The sequence below is a fragment of the Triticum aestivum genome, chromosome 5A (assembly GCF_018294505.1).
Source record: "Triticum aestivum cultivar Chinese Spring chromosome 5A, IWGSC CS RefSeq v2.1, whole genome shotgun sequence".
NCBI lineage: Eukaryota > Viridiplantae > Streptophyta > Magnoliopsida > Poales > Poaceae > Triticum > Triticum aestivum.
In genome coordinates this window covers 113,025,969-113,042,102 of record NC_057806.1, presented here as the reverse complement: position 1 = coordinate 113,042,102, position 16,134 = coordinate 113,025,969, and the positions used below count along the sequence as shown (strand labels likewise).

The following is a 16,134-nucleotide window of genomic DNA, read 5'->3' as shown; positions in this document are numbered from 1 at the left end:
AATCCTCCCAACAGCCAATGGACTCTGCTGGCAAGCTATTGAGCCAATGCCGAGCTGGTCCTTTGAGCTTGAGTGGAAGGTATTTAATGGCGTGTAGATCATCACCGCGGGCCATGTGGATATGCAGGAGGAAATCCTCGATCCATACCGCAAGATCTGTTGTGCCGTCGTATGATTCTATATTTACGGGTTTGAAACCCTCTGGGATTTGATGATCCATTACTTCATCTGTGAAGCATAGGGGGTGTACGGCGCCTCTGTACTGGGCTATGTCGCGACGTGGCTCGAATGAGTCTTGCCCGCTATGTTCGGCCCGACCGGACTTACTTTTACTGTATCTGGCGTGACAATTTTCGTCTCGCATAGTGGCGCACCCTCGTGATCCGTAGATCGATCTTGCATGTTTTGCTTTGTCCTCCAATACGTCTCGCAGGTCTGGCGTATTTCCCCATGCCTTTTTATTTGAATGGCATCGGGGTGCGTGCTGAGCTTTTGGCTGGAATGCCTCTCTGTCGCGGCCACAAGGTGGCCAATCAGCCGCGTCATACGCCGGGGATGTAGGTTTCGGTGATTCCTCCTCCAGTCGGGGTAGCAACCTGCACTTTGGGTAACTCTTGGAGGGGCGTTCGAGTTTATATTCCTCGGCCGCCAAGACTTCAGTCCATTTGTCAGCTAGCAAATCTTGATCAGCTTGAAGCTGCTGCTGCTTTTTCTTAAGGCTATTTGTCGTGGCTATAAGCCGGCACTTGAAGCGCTCTTGTTCGACGGGATCCTCTGGCACGAAGAATTCGTCATCGTTGAGGCTTGCCTCGTCTTCGGAGGGAGGCATGTAATTATCATCCTCCGCCTCTCCATCTGCCGCTCTCTCAGGAGGGCTGGCTCCTCCATCCTCCTGCTCTAAATCTTGCTGGAGGGGATTGTTGTTGTCTTCGGCACTGTCCGGAGTGCTATTATCTCCGGTGCCGGTATCACCACTTTTGTCTTCGCGGGACTTAGAGCGGCGCCGCTGACGCTGGCGCTTGGGTTGCTTCTTGGAGGGGTCATCCTTCGTTGTCTCGTCGCCATTGCCTTCTTTGGGTGTGTCCACCATGTATATATCGTATGATGAGGTGGCTGTCCAGTGCCCTGTGGGCAGTGGTTCCTCTTCGTCTCCTGCATCGTCGTCCATACCGTCGATGTCTTCGGAGTCGAAGTCGAGCATGTCGGTTAAGTCGTCGACAGTGGTTACTAAGTGGGTGGTGGGTGGGCGGCGAATTTCTTCATCATCCGCATCCCAATCCTGCCGGACATAGTTCGGTCAGGATCCTCCTGACAAGGAGAGAGACCTTAATGAGTTCAGTATGTCGCCGAAGGGCGAGTGCTAAAAAATATCTTCCAAACCTGACCTGGTGGCCAGGGACGTAACTTTCGATCTGCTCCAGATGGCCAAGCGAGTTGGCCCGTAGTGCGAAGCCGCCGAACACGAAGATCTATCCGGGGAGAAAAGTCTCATCCTGGACTGCTTCGCTATCGATGATAGTAGGAGCCATCAAGCCTAACGGCAACGACATAGAGGAACTCTCAATGAAAGCACCAATGTCGGTGTCAAAACCGGTAGATCTCGGGTAGGGGGTCCCGAACTGTGCGTCTAAGGCGGATGGTAACAGGAGGCAGGGGACAGGATGTTTTACCCAGGTTCGGGCCCTCTTGATGGAGGTAAAACCCTACGTCCTGCTTGATTTATTCTTGATGATATGAGTATTACAAGAGTTGATCTACCACGAGATCGGAGAGACTAAACCCTAGAAGCTAGCCTATGGTATGATTGTCTGTTGTCCTACGGACTAAAACCCTCCGGTTTATATAGACACCAGAGGGGGCTAGGGTTACACAAGGTCGGTTACAAAGGAGGAGATATACATATCCGTATTGCCTACCTTGCCTTCTACGCCAAGTAGAGTCCTATCCGGACATAGGACGAAGTCTTCAATCTTGTATCTTCATAGTCCAACAGTCCGGCAAAAGGATATAATCCGGCTGTCCGTATACCCCCTAATCCAGGACTCCCTCAAGGCCCGAGCCCGACGGACGTAGGACACCGACCGAGGCGGGTGGGAGGCGACGGGGGAGACCACCTCCTCGGAGGCCACCAGCAATAGACGAGTCGGGGAAGCAGGCGCCGGAGGGATCAGCGGGCACCAGACTCCGCCTGAGGAGAGGGCGGGTCCGGGGCCGGCGCGTCATCAACCAGGGCCGGGGAGGGAGCCGGCGGGAGGCGGGATGCGGCGGCGCATCCGCCCCAGGGGAGTCCATTGGGGGGTCCGAGGGGGGAGGCACCGACGTCGGCGAGGCCGGAACCAGCAAAGAAGTCGAGGCCGGAGACGAGGGGGCCGTGGCCACCATGGGAAGAACACACGGCGAGCGCGGCGAAGATGTCGGGAGGACGAGGAGGCTGACGCTGGAGATGTCGCTGAGCTCAGCCGAAGAGGAGAGAGAGAAGACAGGCAGCATGGCGGGGGCGACCTCGGAGGAGAGGACCAACCCACGCGACCGGCCTGCACCCGCGCCCCCACGCCCCGGAGATGGGGAGGGGTCCTGAGAGGGGGAGCAGCTGCGGCCAGAGCGCTCGTCGTTGTCCTCCGAATCCTCGTGGTGGGAGGGGCGCGGGCGGCGGTAGTGGGAGTCGTCGCGAGGGTCCGCGCCGCCCCCACCAAAGTGGCGATCAGCGAGGTGTTGAGGGCAGCCGACGTGGTTGGGAGGCTCGGGGTAGATCTTGAGGTCGAATCCCTGGTCGTTGAAGAACACTCGAATGGTGGCACGAGGGGTGGAGGAGTCCAAGCACTTGACCTTGACACGAACGTCCTCCTCCTTGCGGAGGGAGAGCTCATCCACCACCACAACCTTGCCCAGGAGCTTGGACATGCTTCGAATCACCTTCTCATAGCGGGCGATGTCGGGAAGGCCCGCTATGAGGATCCAAGCAGTGTCCAGCACGACAACCGCCTTGGGGTCCAACAGGGGCTCAGAGATGTTGACGACGAGTTTTTTGAGGGCGAGGGTGATGTCGTCGCTACGGGTGCAGAGGCCCAGGCTGAGAGCGTCGGGGAAGACCACGGTGAAGGAGCTATCCAAGGTCAGAGTCACCTGCGAGTCCCAGACGCGACGGCAGAGGTGGTTAAGCTCTGCCTTGATCATCTCTGGCGAAGCGACCCCGGCCCCCACGATGGTCACGACAGCAAGGAGCGACGGAGACGGAGGGGGGACATCCTCCACCTCGATGTGGAAGAATCTGAGGCCCTCGATGCCGTGGCCGTACATCATGAGCTCCTCCGTCATCGGCCGGTCCGGGCAGAGAGCCGCGGGATGGCCCGACTCCTTGCAGAGGTAGCACGTCGATGGGTTGGGGCACTCAACCTGGTAGTGGCCGACAACACCACAGTTGAAGCACGGAGGAGGGTCGCGAGGGAGACCGGAGTTGGGCGCGGCCGAGGACGCGGGAGCCTGAGCCGTGGTGGAGGGGGTTCGGGCGACGCCCCTCTTATTCTTCTTCTTGGCGCCTTGGCGGCCGCGGGCTCCGGGGCCACCATTGCCCGGAGGATGGCTCGGCTGGGTCTTGGGGGGCTGGTACCGGCGGGTGGCCGCGGCGTCAGAGCGCGCGACCCGAGGGGGCGACGAGGACCGCCCATGTCGACGCGCGGGAGAGAGGGAGCGGGGCCGGTCACGACGGCTATCCCGGGGGAGAGCCGGCTGTCGACCCGCACCGGGAAGCGGCCCTCCGCGCGGCCAGGCGAGCAACGGTCATGGCGGGGCGGCGAGCACCGAGAATCACGGGGCGGAGACCGCCGAGCGTCACGAGAGGGGGAACGGCGGAGGTCACGCGGCGGGGAACGGTGCGCGTCGCGGCCATCGCGGTTGGCCAGCTGGCGGCGGAGGTCGGCTTCGCGCCGCTGGCCCTCCGGCGAGGCGCGCCCCGACGGACGAGGGTCCTCCAGGGGCCGCTTGGGGTGCCCCGAGCCGTCACCCCAAGAGCGGGTCATGGGGAGGGACGGCGGCGTCGCAGGGGGGGGGGAGCCGCCGCCGACGGGATCGGGGAAAGGAGGGAGCAGGATCGGGGCAGTGGGAGGGAGAGAAGGCTAAAGTGGAAACCCTTTCGGGAGCCAGATTCTACCCCGAGCGGGGGGTATCTGGGCCGAGGCCGTGGGGCAGCCAGCAGGGGCGAGGGCCGAAGCCGTTGGGCCGCCGCCCGGAGGCTGGGCCGGCCCGCAGATCCCAGGCCGCCCAGATGGGCCGGCCACCCGGGGGGTGGGGAGCAGGCCCAGCTGGCACCCGGGGCCCGACACGGCAAGGCCCAGCCCAGGGACTGGACCCGCTCCACCGGCTAGGGTTCCAGCCGCCGCCCCCGGCGAGGAGGACACGGCGGACGGCCGGCCCGGCAGGCGAGGGACAGCTAGGCGGGGGGGACGGGGTGCAACAGACCCGCGATGAGCCGAAGAAGGCGATGAAGGGTTGGAAAGGCGCACGTTGGGACAGCAGCGGGACGCCGGCGGCCGATGACGGCGGCGGGGCGACCGGCCGAACCGGGGCGGGCCAGCCGAAGCCCTTCCAGGAGGCCAGGGCAGAGCCGAGTTCCGCCCGGCCGGCCACACCCCAGCCGGAGGAGCGCCGGCGGCGGCGGCCAGCCCCAGCCCCAAAGGCCGGGCCTTTCCCCGCGGTTACCGACGAGGCGCGCGACAACCGGCGGGGGGGGAGGGGGGGCGAGCACACGCCCGGGCAGCCGAACTCCCACCCCCGGGAGTAAGGCCGCCGACGGAGCGGGGGGCGCAGGGCGAGCCGAGGCGGGCGGGGGGACGCGGTCGCGGCACTCCACCGGCCGGCCCGCGGCCTGGTCGGCGTCCTCCTCCAGGTCCGCCCAAATCACCCTGCCGGGAAGTCCAGGGGACGGGAGGGGAGGGGCCGGCGGGGAGGGGGAAGCGGCGGGGGTGGCGGAGGGGGACACCGGCGGCGAGGGAGGCTCGGCGGACGAGACGACCAGCGGGGCGGCGGAGGCGCCCAAGTCGCCAGAGCCCGTCATCGCGCCCAGGCCCTTGTCTTTCCATCTCGATCTTTCACTCCGTCCTGCACTGTCATGGAAAAATATACTTCAAAGTAGACACTGTGTCAGCAAGACGGTGCAACATATTATCTGGACGGTTAACTGAAAATTGTCGTAAACATAACTTTTCAGAGAAATGGTGATGTGTGGAACGGTCAATGCTCTGATCAAGCTTCATTTGATTGGACTCCAACCAATAAAACTGTTATTATATTATCCTGCATAAGAATGGAAGGAGGCTTAGGTGATCTCATCATTTTTTCCGAAAAGGAGGGGAAAAAACCCAGCGTATGCATCGCTCATGAAACAGGTTTTCGCCTCCTCTATATAGATAAAGGCACAAACAGCCAAACCGATACAAAGTGATGAGAAAACTCTCATATAAACAGGTCGAAAGAAAATAAAACAACACCGGGCGAGTGGCACAAGTGCCACTAACCTAACACCAAGCATAAAAACAGGAGTGGCCACCCCTAACAAACTACATCCATAACTACTCAAGAGGAACGGAGCCGTGCCACCATGAGAAAGTACTGGACACCGAGCCATCTTTGAAAAGGGCTGACTCGCCGTTGAGATAGCCCGCTCGCGCCGGGCTGTCGAGTGTCGCTCCTGCCAAGAGATAGCAAGGACCGCTAACGGAATCCACAGGCTTTGGTGATCGATCATGACATTGTCGATCCGGTGAATAACAATGCAGAACCAAACCAATAAAATTTACTAGTATATTATTTTGTTCATAGGATTGGAAAGGAGGCTTCGGTGATCGATCATGGCATTGATGTTCTTTAGTTTACAAACAGTATCTTAGATTTATTGTACTTGTAGTACAGTGCTATGCTGTCGATCCTGCGCATACCGATGCATATCCCGGCCTATAAAATTTACTAGTATACTGTTTTGTTCATTCATAGGATTGGAAAGGAGGCTTAGGTGATCTGTCATGACTTTGACGTTCTTTAGTTTACAAAGAGCATCTTAGATTTATTGTACTTTTTTTAACAATGATTTATTGTATTTCTACAATGCTACGTTGTCGATCCGGTGAATAACGATGCATGCATTGATCTAGCAAGAAGCTTCTTAATGAGCTTGGCTTAAATTATATTACAAAATAAGTTGCAATCCAGCTGCCACAGTTAGGTAAATAAATCTACGCATGCTTTGCGTCGAACCAATCTGAGATCTGCCTGGTTAGCTTTCACCTTTTCAGGAGTCATTGCATCTCAGATATTATATTGAGTACCACCTAGCCATTCTCTAGATAGTTAAGAGGAAAGTATACTAAAGAAATATTTGTGTCATCTTTCCGAAGTGAGATAGGGTACAAACCAGGATCAGTTTGTTTATTAAGCTGCCATGTTATGCTAAATTTATCTTACAGAAAAAAGGGTTGTTTGATTTTGCTTCGGTAGGCGGTCAGGCTGAATGAAAGGAAAACCAGTTGGTGACTTGGTGGTTGCTGACATCCAGGCCACTAGCCAGCATATTTTCTGAATCTTGATTTGATCCATACTAGGATGTCCATGATGGTTCCTTCACAAAAGTGATGGTCATGCTGATGATTATTTGTCTTACAAAATATTTACAATTCATATGATTAACTGACAAATATTAGAGTATTCTATTCTTTTTGTGACATTTTGATGCAGAAGAAGTTCCTAATGTCAAATCCACTAGACCTAATTTGAGCAGACTTCCTTTTACATTATCAAACAACGAGGGAAAAGGCAAAACCTATCATTTTATACTGAACTTATGTGGTTACTTTACAGCTGATGCCATGAACCAGCCCATGCTTGTAAAGACCCTTGCTTTATTGGTTTCAAAACTATTATCAGAAAGTTCAGACAAGTCACATCCAAATAAATCACCATATCTTCTTCTTGTAGAGGTTGCAACCGAGAAAACAAGATATTTCTGCTTCCTTTGCCGTGAAAGGAATACTTAAGCGTAGTTTCTGATTTGCACTCCTTCTCAGAGATATTTTCGTCAGGCTGCTATGTTTGTGCTCACCGAAAGCTCGCCAATTACCGCTGCACATATGATCTTACCGGATCAAAAGGTCGAAAAGACAGGCCACAAAATACTAATAATGCCGTCTCCTCAGTTTCTAGGACAAATTTCCAGTATAGATAATGTCATAGTGAGTTGAGAGGTCAATCATCATCAGGCAAACTTAAATCTACAAATTCAAAAGTTTCTCAGCCTTGTAATCATAGTAAACGTTATCATAGTGGAGTTGAGAGTACTAGAAAACTGAAACTGTCGAATATTGCACTGCTATTTTCTTAATTTCTTGGGCTAACCTTCAATATGATAACATGACAGAAATCAGTAATCATTGGGAAAACAGAGCATACAACTTGGTGTGATCAACATGCCCATAATCATCCATGATTGCACCTCTTCCCTGACGACAATAGGCCAATATTAACTTGGCATGCATAGTACACCAAGATCCAGGAACCTTTCTTGGCAATATTTCTTTCCGTGTGAAGAAAACTGTGCACAACATGCATTTTCACGGCACAATGCAACGCATGTGGATCTTAATGAGGGGAACCAAAATAGAAGCATACTGGACTATATACGAATCCTGGAAAACTAGCTCTGCATCAGTGCAGCTTTGGAGTCTAGCACTTCGCTCTGATAACTACTTGTTCAACATCAAAATGCCAGCACATGCTGATAAAACGTTTGCCAGAAAAATAGAGTAGCTGGTACAATAATGGAATGGTTTATCTATTCATGCATCTAGGCCATGATATTTCTAGCAGGTAAGTGTATATCCTACTATCCCCTGGTTAGGCGCCTCGTGGAGATCACGGAGGCACACATCTACTATCAGTAGGGCTCATATATAGATCTACAATTATGGTTATGATTTAACAACAGGAAGTTAGGTAAAAATTGGAAGAATGCAAGGAGCATTGAATGGCCTATTTCTCTCTCGGCTATCTCTGACAATTGTGTGTGCACCTTCCCTTTTCCCGGGAAGAAAATTTAGCCCTTACTTACATCACAACAATGGAAACATCTAGTTTTGCTTTATTCAGGGCGAGGAGGTCGTGGGGGAGGGCTAGATCCGGCCGGATCTGACCGCGGAGGCTCTTGCAGATGTGTGGTGTGTGCAACTTTGAGTGTTACTTTTCACGGCATAATGCAACGCATGTGGATCTTAATGAGAGGAACCATAATAGAAGCATACTGATACTGGACTATATATGAATCCTGGAAACTAGTTCTGCATCAGTGGAGCTTGGAGTCTTGCACTTCATTCTGATAAGCACTTATTCAGCATCAAAATGCCAGCACGTGCCGATAAAACGTTTGCCAGAAAAATAGAGTGGGTGATACAATAACGGAATGGTCTATCTATCCAGGCCATGATATTTCTATAGCATGTAAGTGTATATCCTCCCCTCAAAAAAAGAAAGTGTATGATGATTATGATTGGACAAACGGTACACAAAGTGAGATAGTAACAGCAGGAAGTTAGGTAAAAATTGGAAGAATGCAAGGAACATTGAATGACATATTTCTCTCTTGGCTATGTGTATCTTTCCTTTCTCGGGAAGAAAAATTCAGCCCTCCCCCCTTACATCACAATGGAAACATCTAGCTTTGCTTTGATCAAATGTTAATAGCAGTGGTACTACACTTGATAACTTCTCGAATACATGATGACATCGGCACATTTCCAACGTGCAACTTTTAGTGTTACTTTCTATAAGATCTTATTAAAAGTTATTTAATATGTGAGTTATATTGTGAGAATACTTTCCATGGAAAAACAAATAAATTTATATCCACATGAGCAATATAAACATTTTTAGTACATATCCGGTCAAAATTAGGGAAGTTTAATTGCAACTAGTAGGTTCCGGCTCTCTAAAATTTCCTGAATAGAGAAATGCATAATTGAAATTACCACGTTTTTGTTGAAATTGCGAATTTTTTGAAATATTCTTAGATGTCAAGCATGCAAATTTTGGCGAAAGTGCATGAGAACAAAGTTGGCATATCTGTCATGCTAAGTCATGTCCAATGACCTAACTATTAACAAAAAAAATATAGTTTCTTACTGCAGTTCTTTTCATGTCAGTGCAAGCTAGCATCACTCGCTTTTTTCAAGTCCATAGAAATATAGTTTAACTGAAGATCTCGGTTAAAAAAAGAGTACCAAATAAAAGCACCATTGCAAGTGTGCAGGAGTAGCCTGTCAAAGTGCTCTCTTATTTATATGCATATTGTTTAGGGTTGATCTTTCAACCAAGTTAAGGAGAGTTGAACATTCTTAGGAGGGATGAGATGAAGCAAGGAGCTATACTACACACCAACCTATTTAACCTTTGGTATGCAGATGGTAGTGCAGGCAGTTAGCCTTTTCATCATAAATTTTATTTTAAGTACTAAAAGCTTTTATTATCATAAAAGGCCAACATGCTTGCACAAACCCTAAAATGTGTCGGTTGATGGATGGGCAGTTAGTTAGCTCACGCTAAAGTGCAGGTGCAGGATCCAGAGCTTGACACCACATGCATGCCCAGAAACCATCATGTGTATAGTAGATGTTACTCTCCATTGTCAGCATCAGAGAGAAAGTAAAGCACTGACGCTAAACAAGTTTATTTATTTACCAATTAAGCACATTCATATACAGTATATTTGATCTAGCACAAAGTACCAGATTAGCCCATCAGAACCGCTTGCCCTGACCTTGTTTTTCAAGCTAGGTAAAAAGGTACCTGTCTCTCCGTGTTATCTGAAGATAATAAATTCATCGACAAGACAAATATTCTTCAGATAACTCCACACGGAAGCCAGAGCAAGAGCTTGTAGCTTTGTTAATGTTTCTCCAGAGACAATCATGCATGCTGGGACAAAGCTAAGGTCAACGTTTTGATCTACGCCAGAAGCAAACTTCAGTTTTCAATGCTCCTCAGAGCCTGATTTCTTAATGGAAGATTCCGTGGACATGAACAGGATGCTGGTTTCTAGGAGCTTATGCACGCCGTTTCTTATTAACTGCAAGTACTGATGTTTTGAAGTAAAATAATGCATGTGCACATGCTGAGGCGAAGTGGTTGTGGTTTGTGACTGATCAAGTTAGTTGATTGTAGGTTCAGAATAATATTAGTACAATCATACTAGTCCCCATTTTGTATTTGTTGAGTTCTGGATGGTGGGGTCACATGGTCGTAACTCACACTGTGCTGTAATGTAATACTCCTTCAATGATCTATTATATTTTACGGACGAGTATGTAAAATATTTAGCGCCCGGGATTTGTTGCACTTACAGAACAGCTGTTGGCCTGCTGCTTCCATAAATTAATTACAGTTCACAGTTACGGTTGTAAACTATGAGAACTGAGCTAGGTTGTTGAACCCGTCCGTTTATTCGCGGAGAGGCCTCGCTTCTACCTAACAGCGGACAGTTAAGGAACCATGTGTTTATCTTTATGATGCATATAAACTGGCAGCTATGCTTGAGAATTGTTGGCTTTGTCCCTTGGTCAAGTGTCAATTAATCTTACGTATTAGAAATAGGACGCGGAGGAATTGATCCCGGGCACCAGTGATCCCGGATGAACAGTAAAATCCGAAAAAATAGTAAAAAAATTCAAAAAATCTGAATTTTTTTGTCAAGAAACTTTGATGTTTTTTCTACATGCGTGCCAATTTTCGTGATGAAATGACATTTGTGGAGGTGTCAGCAAAAAAAAACAAAATCATGCTCCAAAAAAACTGTTTTTGGAAGCATTTTGGAGCATCGATTTTGTTTTTTTTGCTGAGACCTGCATGAATGTCATTTTGTCATGAAAATTTGACGCATGTGAAAAATATGTCATGTTTGTTGCCAAAAAAATTCAGATTTTTTGAACTTTTTTTAAATATTTTTTTGTTTGTACTGTAGCAAGGGTGCCTGTGAGCTCGAGCTCACAATAGCACTTTCGGCTTTTCTACAGATAAGAAAATGAAAAGCAATAACTTATGAGATAAAAAGAGGTGAAAAGGGCCACTGCTGAAAGCTACAGCTTCACACTGATTAGCATTTCTTGAAAAGCTTCATACTAGTTTGCAGCGGTTTCCGTTGTGTTCTCATTTCTCAGGCAGTTATACTACATATAAGGATCAACTTAACAGAAATAATGAAAACCTAGAAAAATAATTATTAATTGATTAGAGGAAGCTGCTTGGCGCCTTCCCCTCGGCCAGACGGACAGCTAGAGCTGGACTGGCACTCACTGGCCTTCCAGTGCCAGTGAATATAAATGTGACCCACCGAGAGCACATGTCATAAATATTTCTGGCAATATCAATTTCATTTTATCGTCTTAGTAACATCTTTCCCATGGTGGTAGTCAAACTCAAGAATATTTGACCAACACAAGTCCTGAAAACGAATCACATTTGCAATCTAATCAGAGGGAGTAGCAGTCAGGCTCTACCGTCAAGAGGAGAGGACAGGACAGGATAGGATTTAGGACTACCATCAGCCACGCAAAGCCACAACTATCTTGCCCTAACATATCTTTTCCCCTGATCCCGTCGGTAATCTCCCTTTGTGACAGGAAATTGGTTTAGTACCACAGACAGTGTTGCCTGCTGACTCTCCACTGGCCCGTCTGTCTATATAGCCGTCCTCTATCTCACAGCTCCAGTACCTTCCGAGAGCTTCTCCTCCTCAAATCCCGCCCTCCCTCGCTCACCAGTGCTGCTCCCTCTGCTACCTACGCTTTTCTTCAACTTTTAGCCGCCCTTGGCCCCCGTAGCTTCCTCCATGGATCCGTGCTAAATGCAGAGCGAGCTCGAGAGCTCGTAGCGTTTCTCCCGGTCCGGTCTGCTGCAAAGCGTAATCTGGGTCTCTGAGTACGCTCTCCGACTCCTTGGTGTTTCCGAGGAAATGGAGGAGAGCTTCGTGCCCCTCCGAGGCATCAAGAACGACGTCCGCGGGCGGCTCACCTGCTACAAGCAGGACTGGACGGGAGGCTTCAGCGCCGGTATCAGGTACGGGCGCATCTGCCTTGTTCTCCTCTACTAGCATTGTGTTGCTGGCACAAGATCTTGGAATGATGAAGCTGCCGCGTCCCGTGTGTGTTTCAGGATCCTGGCGCCGACCACCTACATCTTCTTCGCGTCCGCGATACCCGTGATATCGTTCGGGGAGCAATTGGAGAGGAGCACCGGTAATGGAGGAGCCAAATCTTCTGTTTCCTTTGTGTTTTGAGTTCTGTTTTGTTGTTAGTTTCAGACTTTCAGTGCATTTGAGTGAGTGACCAGAGAAGCTTGCTTGCTTACTAAGGGGGCTCTAATGGTTTGGTGCAGATGGGGTCCTCACGGCAGTGCAGACATTGGCATCCACCGCCCTGTGTGGCATAATCCACTCCATTGTGGGAGGGCAGCCCCTGCTGATCCTGGGCGTGGCAGAGCCGACCGTCATAATGTATACCTTCATGTTCAGCTTCGCCAAGGACAGGGCCGACCTCGGTCCCAACCTCTTCCTCGCCTGGGCCGGTTGGTAAGTCATCCCTGTTGCATTGATGCAGATGATTACTGTTGTCGGTTGGTCCAATTGCAGTTTTTTTCAAAAAAAAAATAAGGTTTTGAAGCCATGGATGTGTGTATGCAGGGTCTGTGTGTGGACTGCCCTCTTGCTGTTCTTGCTGGCGGTACTGGGCGCGTGCTCCATCATAAACCGGTTCACCCGCATCGCCGGTGAGCTGTTCGGGCTCCTCATCGCAATGCTCTTCATGCAGCAAGCTATCAAGGTAGGTACACACCAGGGCCTCTTGTGGTGTCCTTGCTTATTTGGCCTTGACATCATGTGATGATGCAGAAAGTTATCAAGACATTCTGTTGATGTTGGTTCGTTTTCTTTGAGGTGAATGTGGTATGAACCTGGTGCAGAACACAAAGTACCCTTCTAAGAGTTGTTCACTACTCTAGTCAAGCTCTATCTGCCAACTAGTGGGAAAGCCTAATGACATGTGCAGAAGCTGAAAAGCACATGGAGGCTAATGGGGATGTCCCAAAACTGCACATTCAGTGATTCTGCTGTTTGGCCATTGCTCCAACCAAATGTTTCCTTGTCCTAAATCTCGAATATGCTTTGGCCTAAATTCTAAACAGTGGAAGTGTTCAAATAAAAAATGTTTGTTTGACATAAATGGTCAGTAACAGAACATAAAAATGTTTATCTGAGATGAATGTGCAAACTGAACTCTCTGTATTTAATAGACGTTCCATGTGTACTCTAGCTCACATACCTGGGTTGGTTGCAGGGACTTGTTGACGAGTTCCGCATTCCTGAGAGGGAGAACATAAAAGCACTACAGTTTGTTCCATCATGGAGGTTTGCCAACGGAATGTTCGCCATCGTGTTGTCATTTGGCCTTTTGCTCACCGCGCTGCGGAGCAGGAAAGCGCGATCCTGGCGCTATGGAGCAGGTATATCTATCTGTAAATTGTAGCTGGTCCTGCGGCAGATGCTATGAGAATTTGCTTGCCTCAGATCTCCTCCACTTTCTTTGCTTCCTACCATTGTTACGCGCTTCAGTTAACCCAACTCTGTATTCCTTGTGATGCTTTTACCGTACCTAGGTTGGCTGCGTGGCTTCATCGCCGACTACGGTGTTCCACTGATGGTGCTGGTGTGGACAGGAGTTTCCTACATACCACATGACAGTGTGCCGAAAGGGATCCCGCGGCGCCTCTTCAGCCCTAATCCATGGTCCCCTGGTGCATATGACAACTGGACAGTCATCAAGGTACTACTACATAAACTCAACCAGACTTCTGAAACATTCAAGTTTCTTCATGTGAGCCATCAGAGCTCATCAAACGTTTCCAATACCATTGAGCAGGACATGCTCCAAGTGCCAGTCATGTACATCATTGGTGCCTTCATGCCTGCAACAATGATTGCTGTCCTGTACTACTTCGACCACAGCGTGGCATCCCAGCTTGCTCAGCAGGCGGAGTTTAATTTGAGGAAGCCTCCATCTTTCCACTATGATTTGCTTCTCCTAGGCTTCCTGGTATGTCCAGATGAGTATAACTCTGGCTAGTAACTTCAACATTCGGTATATGTTTTATCTTATTTCAATGTAATTTCTTGAACAGACGTTGATGTGTGGCCTGATTGGTATCCCTCCATCCAATGGCGTCATTCCACAGTCGCCGATGCATACAAAGAGCTTGGCTACTCTAAAGCATCAGGTAGGATAGGAGGAATGTTCTGAACTTCTGATGTTTGATCAATACTTGACACTTCCATTCAAATGACAAAACATTTCTCCACAGATACTCCGTAACCGACTAGTGGCCACGGCACGGCAAAGCATGCGCCAGAACGCGAGCTTGAGCCAACTGTACAACAACATGCAGGATGCTTATCATCAGATTCAGACACCGCTGATCCACCAACAACAGACCGTCAAAGTACGCACAGATCTGATTGAAATTAATTGATCGCAGTATCGTATATAAAAACAGTCTAGTACATGCATCTGATATTGCAATGCCATTTTCACAAAATGTAGGGCTTAAACGAGCTCAAGGACTCCACTGTCCAGTTAGCATCAAGCATGGGTAACTTCGATGCACCGGTTGATGAGACAATCTTTGACATAGAAAAAGAGATTGATGATCTGCTGCCTATGGAGGTCAAGGAGCAAAGGTTGAGCAACTTTCTACAGGCTGTGATGGTTGGGGGCTGCGTGGCCGCCATGCCCTTACTGAAGAAGATCCCTACAGCAGTTCTGTGGGGGTATTTTGCGTTCATGGCGATTGAGAGCTTGCCTGGTAATCAGTTCTGGGAAAGAATATTGCTGCTCTTCACTGCTCCCAGCAGAAGATACAAGTAAGTTTCACTAGTTTCATTACTCTGAACTCTGAAGTCAGGAAATCTGAACATTCTACTGCACATATGTGTATTCACAGATGTGTAATCTGGTGGAAACAATAAATCATATCATTATATAAAATATGTAAAATTGTTTGTAGTCTAGTCATCAGCAGCCCCCGTGTGAGACTTAAATGCTTACCATTTACCAATCTTTGCAGGGTGCTGGAAGAGTACCATACAACATTTGTCGAGACTGTGCCATTCAAGACGATAGCCATGTTCACACTCTTCCAGACCACATATCTGCTTGTTTGCTTTGGGATCACATGGATCCCAATAGCTGGGGTTCTCTTCCCCCTCATGATCATGCTCCTGGTTCCAGTCAGGCAGTACATCCTCCCAAAGCTCTTCAAAGGTGCACATCTCAATGACCTGGACGCAGCGGAGTATGAGGAGTCACCGGCTATACCGTTCAACCTTGCTGCGGTGAGTCCATAAACTCTTGATCTGTCCTGACAGGCAGCCATGTTTGTCATCATGCCATTTTCTAACGTTTAGCTGATGGCGGCTAGAAGAATTTTAATCCTGTTACACTAGCTTGACACTGAATGGTGTAAAACTTTCAGCAAGATATTGATGTGGCACTGGGACGCACCCAAAGCGCAGAGATCCTTGACGACATGGTCACAAGAAGCCGCGGTGAGATCAAGCGCCTGAATAGTCCGAAGATCACCAGTTCAGGTGGCACTCCTGTCACGGAACTGAAAGGCATCCGCAGCCCTTGTATGTCTGAGAAGGCCTACAGCCCTCGCGTCAACGAGCTGAGGCATGAACGCAGCCCTCTAGGGGGGCGAGACAGTCCACGGATGGGTGAGGCCCGGCCATCCAAGCTGGGTGAAGGCTCAACACCAAAGTGAAGCAATAATGCTGCATCGCTCATAGCTACTGGAAGTAAATTATATCGATAATTTAAGCATCAGTGCTAGTATGAGATGTCTACTTATGCACGGTATGATGCCACTATATGATGGCCAGTGATGAAGTATGAGGCCCCTATATGATGCCTACTGATGAAGTATGAAAATAGGCTAATGTGTATCTATCTGTAGCCTCCTGATCTAAGGGAGCACCGTATGTGTAATCTCTGAATGAGTAGAAGACTATTATAGCATCAACTTTGAAACTTTTTTCAGTCTCACTTTTCTATA

General features: G+C 49.4%; 2 protein-coding genes across 3 annotated transcripts in view; both read left to right on the top strand.

Annotated features, from left to right (window-relative positions):
- Positions 1-9,902, top strand: part of LOC123102541 (glutathione S-transferase T3) — a 28,377-nt gene extending 18,475 nt beyond the window's left edge. Inside the window, exon 4 of one of the 2 annotated variants that reach the window (XR_006449028.1) lies at positions 9,811-9,902. The gene's annotated coding sequence lies outside the window, so the exon portion shown is untranslated. Of the gene's footprint in view, positions 1-9,806 lie in introns of both variants that reach the window. The other variant, XR_006449029.1, reaches the window with a different exon arrangement.
- Positions 9,903-11,620: 1,718 nt separating this feature from the next.
- On the top strand, positions 11,621-16,134 carry LOC123102540 (probable boron transporter 2). Its single transcript, XM_044523929.1, has 12 exons — positions 11,621-12,087; positions 12,184-12,266; positions 12,406-12,598; positions 12,710-12,848; positions 13,362-13,527; positions 13,681-13,847; positions 13,944-14,117; positions 14,203-14,298; positions 14,383-14,520; positions 14,622-14,941; positions 15,145-15,412; positions 15,553-16,134. The coding sequence occupies exons 1-12, from the start codon at positions 11,984-11,986 to the stop codon at positions 15,841-15,843; spliced, it is 2,139 nt and encodes a 712-aa protein (XP_044379864.1). The 5' UTR covers positions 11,621-11,983; the 3' UTR covers positions 15,844-16,134.